General features: G+C 43.3%; 1 protein-coding gene across 1 annotated transcript; it reads left to right on the forward strand.

Moving 5' to 3' along the window:
• Positions 1 to 768: 768 nt before the first annotated feature.
• echdc1 (enoyl CoA hydratase domain containing 1) lies at positions 769 to 5,845 on the forward strand. The gene is made up of 7 exons (XM_037677103.1): positions 769 to 794; positions 2,733 to 2,792; positions 4,275 to 4,450; positions 4,535 to 4,677; positions 4,833 to 4,885; positions 5,275 to 5,355; positions 5,428 to 5,845. Exons 2-7 carry the CDS (start codon positions 2,734 to 2,736, stop codon positions 5,843 to 5,845), a joined length of 930 nt encoding a protein of 309 aa, XP_037533031.1. The 5' UTR covers positions 769 to 794; position 2,733.
• The last annotated feature ends 682 nt before the right edge of the window (positions 5,846 to 6,527 follow it).

Consider the following 6,527-nt stretch of genomic DNA (forward strand, 5'->3'; position numbering starts at 1 on the left):
TGATAGATAGATAGATAGATAGATAGATAGATAGATAGATAGATAGATAGATAGATAGATAGATAGATAGATAGATAGAACAGAAGTTCACCTTGCTGCAGGACAAGGACCTTGAACCTACTGCTGAAGCTTCTTCTTCTTTTTCTTTCGTCTTCCCCCCCTTCAGGGGTCACCACAGCAAGTCATCCTCTTCCATTTCCTCCATCTTCACTCCATCTACCTCCATGTCCTCTCTAACTGCGTCCATACATCTCCTCTTTGTCTTTTTCCTGGCAGCTGCATTTCTAACATCCTTCTACCAATATACCCACTATCCCTTCATGCCCAAACCATATTTAAAATTTTACTTTGATTACTATTAGTAAATTCTGTAAAACTAATAATAATAATCAGATTTGGATTTAAATTTAATTCCAAAACCATGAGCAGTGAATAATTTTTACAGCCGACTGTAACTGAAGTTTTACTATATATAGACATATTTGTATTGCCTTAGACATAAAAACTAATTTGTTTTAACACTTTCAATTAAAATTTCTCAATAATCTAATTTTTATTGTAAACAAGGCATTTTAATCTGACTAAAAAACATAAAACATTTTATTTTTGAGCCAAATGCGTATTTTTTTTAAATAAATGATTTTTTGCTTAAAGTTGATCTGGTTAATACTAAATTCCCCATGTGTCTGACGCCCTCTTGTGGTGACTTTTAGAAATGCGCCTCCCTTCAGTGACATGAGTTCCGCCGTGGCTTCAGTTTCTGGTGGTGCAGATTTTAGAGCAACACCGCCAAGGTTGGTGCTGATAGTTTTGTTATTTTCTCACATTTTACAGACGATTTCAGTTATTTTCCTGAATAGATCGGTTTTAGTTGCTGCTTATATTCTGTGTGAGTTAAAGCTGGGAGAGTGGGTGGGAAGCGGTAAGAGCTGGTCGTAGGTTCGACTCCCGGTCTTTTTGGTGTGGTGTTTACATGTTTACTACTAGTTTGAAATTGTTTCAACGAGGAATATATTTAGACAGTTGCTTGTGGAGGCTCTTAATGATAAATAAATATTTATTTTTAACAGCTAAATGATCCGACTGCTATAGCTCATTAAAAAGCAACCTGTCCTTGTTGCTATACGTCCAAAGTGGCAGTGGACATTGTCCTAGGCTGTCCAAGTGTCCTCGTCCTGCCTGGAAGCACACGAGTGCCAGAAATAATAATAAAATAAAATTCAGGTAAATATTTAGAAGTCAGCTACTTCAGATTAGTAACAATCTACAAACATTTTGATGTATAAAGAGAACCAAACGTTAAAGCTGCTGCCAGTGGCTCATTAGGGTAACCATGGTAACCACACCTGTGTCTGTCACTCCCTGACTGCACTCAGGCAGAACCATGAAACAGCTCCTGCACAAAAACTGTAAGCCGTATCTTTAATCTTCTTAAACAGCAAGCATCAGAAGACTGGTGGTCACGTGTGTTTTTATTTGTGTCCTCCTGCACAGTTTTGTGTGGGAAACATGACACGTATTATCAGGATTCAGCGTTGAGAAGACACTTTGGAGCTAAAATAAAGCTGAAGTCTGTGGAAGCCTGGCAGTGTGAGGCGTTACGTGAGAGAACAAGTCTTAAAGCAGACACAGGGTGAAAAGACTAAACGCTCCGTCTTGATGTTTAATTTGTATGGGAACAAGAACAGCTGTGTACTGAGAAGTCTTTGCAAAGACTGGAAACTTTTTGACATCTTATTTATAACTGGACAAACATGAAAGGTCAGTTGACCATTCAGTGGTTAAAAAAAAAAAAAAACTCCCAAAATGAGTAAACTGTGATTGTGTTAAAAACCTTTCAAGATATTAAAATGGCAGTTTGATCATGTAAAGTCTAACTTTCCGTGATCCGTTTAAACTTTTTAAAACATGTTTGTACTGTGAAGAAAGCTCGAACAGCTCCAAACGTGTCACCAACATCCTGTTGTTGGCCATGGGGGAAATGTCTCGCAGTTGTATGTACATTTTGTACATGTCCTGATGCTGCGCAACAATCCAGGTTGACAAGGTTAAGTCACGTCCTCTGGGGGGATTCTTCTTGTTGAAACGTTTCATCTTTCATCCAAAAGACTTCTTCAGTCTGAAGCCCTGCAAGAAAACTCAGTCCTAAAAATAATTTAATTTTTAAGTAATTAAGTAATAATTTTTATTTAATTATAAATAAAAATAGCTCCTTGTCATAGTGGACCAACCAGTTTGCTGCTGACAGCCAGAAGTAGCTGTTCACGTGCAAAAGGAGGACCATCAGCCTAACAATAGATCGTTAGGGCACTGGCGACCTATTGTTGGGGCTCTAACGATCTATTGTATAATTGATCCGTACCGTTTGTATGATGTGCATGGAAAAGAATTGACAGAAACACTCTGCTGCTAGAAAATACTTATTGCACTTTCTGTGAAACTGCTGAGAAAAATCTGAGCGTTGAGGAGATGGTTTTTATTCAGCAGGAGCAGCTGAAGGGCGACGGTGGAAGATTTGGAAGCTAAAAGCTCTGTTCAGTCAAAAAGCTGAAATATTTAGTTTTTTGGCCGAGTTGGAAGTTAAGCTATTAAAAAGTGACGCTAGACTCGGGTGTTAAAAGTGTGCTGTGATGCTTGAAGACGTTCTGAGGTTAAAGGAAAAGCACGACTGCTCTGTGAACTCTGAAGCTGTTCCGGTGATTAACCAACACGTCCCTGTTCCTCGTCAGCAGGATGGTCTTCTGTGCGCTGAAGCGAGAGCTCCTGAGGACCGGGTCTGCAGTCTGGACCGGGTAATGAACTCCTGCCTACGTATCTTATCATCATGATGGTAAATCAAGTCATAAATAAAGGAACAGAAAGTTCCTGAGGTAAACCTACATCGTTCACAAACTGTTCATGAACCTGAAGAGTTTTAATGATTAATCCCAACCTTGAAGGTGTTTTTGTGTTTCACATGTTTCTCACCTTAAATGACTGATTGGATTAAAAGCATTCATCTTTATTTTATCTGCGCGTCCGTCTCAAACAGCTTCATGACATTTAGTTAGTCTGAATTTGAATCCTCGTTTATTTGAGCAGCGCACAAATTCAGTGGGAACTAGAAATATCTGCATCTTCTGCCGTCGGATGATGAATTTTTGACACATTCTTGAAATGTTTTGAACAAACTCATGTTAAAAAGTGAAAACGAGCCGAACAGATGGTGAAATTGAGAAAAACGGAAGCTGAAACTTATATTTGGCAAACCGAAAGCTAACGTTGTAATTAAAACACTACATTTAGCTTCACTGTTGCTTCAAAAGAACGTTAATAAAACAGTAGCTCAGAGAGAAAGTGATAAAAATCACAGCTAAAAACAAAAACAAGTAAAGTTGCAGCTAAGAGGTAAAACTAGCCAAACTGGAAGAAAATGCTAAAATATGCAAAACTGTAGTTAAAGTTGTGCGCCATGGTGGAGCGGCGGTTGTAGCTGCTGCCTCACAGCAAGAAGGTCGCAGGTTCGGCTCCCACCTGGAGCCTTTCTGGATTTACACGATCTCCCCGTGTGCTTGTGGTGCTCCACACACCAAAAACATGCATGCTAGATTAATTAGTAACCCTAAGTTGTCCCAGGTGAGAGAGTGAATGGTTGTTTGTCTCATTTGTCTCCATGTGTCCCTGTGGTGGACAAGGAGACCTGTCCATGTGTCCCCTGCCTCTCGCACAGTGACTGCTGGAGATGGGCAGCTTGGAACGCAGATAAAGAAGATTGGTGGATGCGGATAAAGCTAAAATTAACAGAAGCTTAGCTGAAAGCTAAAATTAACAGAATAGTAGCTAAAACCATAGCTGCAAGTTAAATTAAGCTAAACAATAGCCAAAAGTATAAAATAGCTAAACCTTTGCTAAAAGCTAAAATGAGCTAAATGAAAGGTGAACGTTGCATAAGGACGCAAAAGGAAAGAAAGCACGTTTCAAAATGAACAGTATCTTATAAAAATATGAGTGACTGATGGGGAATTACACTTTACATGAAGTTAAATATGAAAGGATATAAAACCTTAGGCCATGGCACCTTGTTCCTGACTGAGCTGAAAGTTTTGATATATGAATAGTTAAACTAGCACAACGTATGCAGAAGCAGTTTGTTAAAGAAGTAAAGGCAGTAAAACGACAGAAACGCTGACTCTTCTGTTGTAAAGCTGACTCAGCATTCACCCGGCTGAGACTTTCAAACACGCGTCCCCTCATGAGTTTATAGCTGAACGCTGTCCACCCTGCGTTCCTTCAAGGCTGCTGCAGAGGCCGACCCGTGGCTGCGTTTACTCCAGCGTCCACGGCTTTGACCCGGACGAGGTCCGAGACCAGCTGCGGGCCTTCCCCGGTGGCTCCGTGGACCTGCTGAAGCAGGACTCTGGTGTCGCCGTGCTGACCGTCAACAACCCGCCTCGCATGAACGCCTTCTCCGGTATGACGGCTGCACGTTTATCCCTGAATGCTTCTTTACGGACGGCTCAGTCCAGTGTTTAGACTTCCCCCTCGTTCCTGCCAGGCAGCATGATGGTGGACCTGGAGGAGAGGGTGACCCAGCTGGAGAACTGGGCTGAAGGGAAAGGCCTCATCGTTCAGGGTGCTGCTGGGACCTTCTGCTCTGGATCGGACCTCAACGCTGTCCGAGCGATTTCCAACCCACAGGTAGTGCCGCATGGAGCCGACTGTTGTATACACGACAGCTAATCAACACAAAAATGACTTTTACTGAGCCAAACGTACAGAATGGAGCTGAAGTTTGTGTGGTAGTAGCTGAGAGTCATCCCCAACACACTGGATTGCATGTTTTCCTCTTACAGGACGGGATGAAAATGTGCATGTTCATGCAGGACGCTCTTACAAGGCTGCTCAGGTAAGAGCTCCTGTGCTTCATCTTGTAAAGAGGTCAGGGCTATTCAACTGGTGGCCCACGGGCCATTTCCGGCCCGCGAGTGACTTCAATCTGGCCCACTTCATAAAAATATATATACATATATATATATATATATATTTTTTTTTTTTTGTTCTGAGTTTGGGTTCCTTTTATTGCATTTGATTCAATGCAATAAAATAAACACATTTAAAAGGTAACAAACTTTGGTTTATTTACATATTGACTTTAATTTCTGGATGTCCGGCCCTCGAGCTGTTGGCTTTCAGAAACTGTGCCCCCCCCCCGAGCAAATGTAGTTGAATAGGCCTGGGTTAGGTGTCCTCCGACCCGTTTCGCAGCGTGCTGACGGAGCGCTTCTCTCAGCGCAGGCTGCCTCTGGTTTCTGTTGCTGTGGTGGAGGGGAAAGCTTTGGGTGGAGGTGCAGAACTCCTCACTGCCTGCGATTTCAGGTAACTTACGTCACATTTCACCTGGCGGCTCATAACCCAGCCTGCTAACCAACTGCCCTCTCTCCCTTACAGATTAATGACACCGGGCAGCGTGGTCCAGTTCGTCCACAAACACATGGGTCTGGTACCGGGCTGGGGCGGCGCTGCACGACTTGTCCGCATTGTCGGAAGCCAGAATGCTCTGAAGCTGCTGGGTGGTGCTGTTAAAGTGGACTATGAGCTTGGAGTGCACATCGGACTGGCAGATGGAGTTCTGGAGGACAATCAGGAAGCCGAGGGTGCGGGAACCCCCCTGCAGCGGGCTGAGAACTGGATCAGCCGCTACACCGAAGGACCCGCTCCGGTTATCCGGGCTGTGAAGAAAGTAGTGGTGTCAGGGAGAGAGCTCCCTCTGTCCGAGGCTCTGAGGACAGAGAAGGACGTGTTTGGGACAGTGTGGGGCGCGCCGGCTAATCTGCAAGCTCTGGCCAGGAAGTCCAAACACAAATGATTTGAGTTAAAACGCTCAGAGTCACAAAACGTCGTCTCCAACGTCAAAATGATGAGATTTCTAACAGGAGTGACTCAGTTTGTAGGGAAAGACTGAACCTTGTTTCATGTAGCAGGACTGATACATTCATAAATAAATTAATGTTTAAAAGTCAAATGTCATGTCTTTAATGCAGACCATTCAATAATGTTTGGATTAATCTGTCAGTTCATTGCCCCAAGGCCCACAGATGATGATGCCTCCTCACTGTTAGCACTAGTGCTGAGGTGCAAACATGACAAGAGTGGGACTAATGGTGCTGTTTTTTAGGTTGTATAATGCAAACAGAAGCAAAACAATGTTCTGCTCCGTACATTTACAGCACTGTGACACGTTCAGAAAGATGTGGGAACATGCTGTCCTACATATTTAATCTATAGCTCATCAGTTATAGCTAAGGGAAGGAACGGTGTCGTGGAACAAACCAGATCAGGTGTAAACTTCATCAGATTTGGAGAACAGTCAACTCTGAAGATCAGTGTATTTACAAGTACACACTTACCAATGTCTTCACCTGTCAGGCATTCTGACTCGTTCTGAGCTTTTCAAGAATCTCCTGGTGTCAGTCCCCCCCCCCCCCCCCCCCCACCCCACACCCCACCCCCCCCCCCCCACCCCACCCAACCCCCACCCGACAACGAAC

The sequence above is a fragment of the Nematolebias whitei genome, chromosome 5, assembly GCF_014905685.2.
Source record: "Nematolebias whitei isolate Nwh7 chromosome 5, NemWhi1, whole genome shotgun sequence".
Taxonomy (NCBI): domain Eukaryota; kingdom Metazoa; phylum Chordata; class Actinopteri; order Cyprinodontiformes; family Rivulidae; genus Nematolebias; species Nematolebias whitei.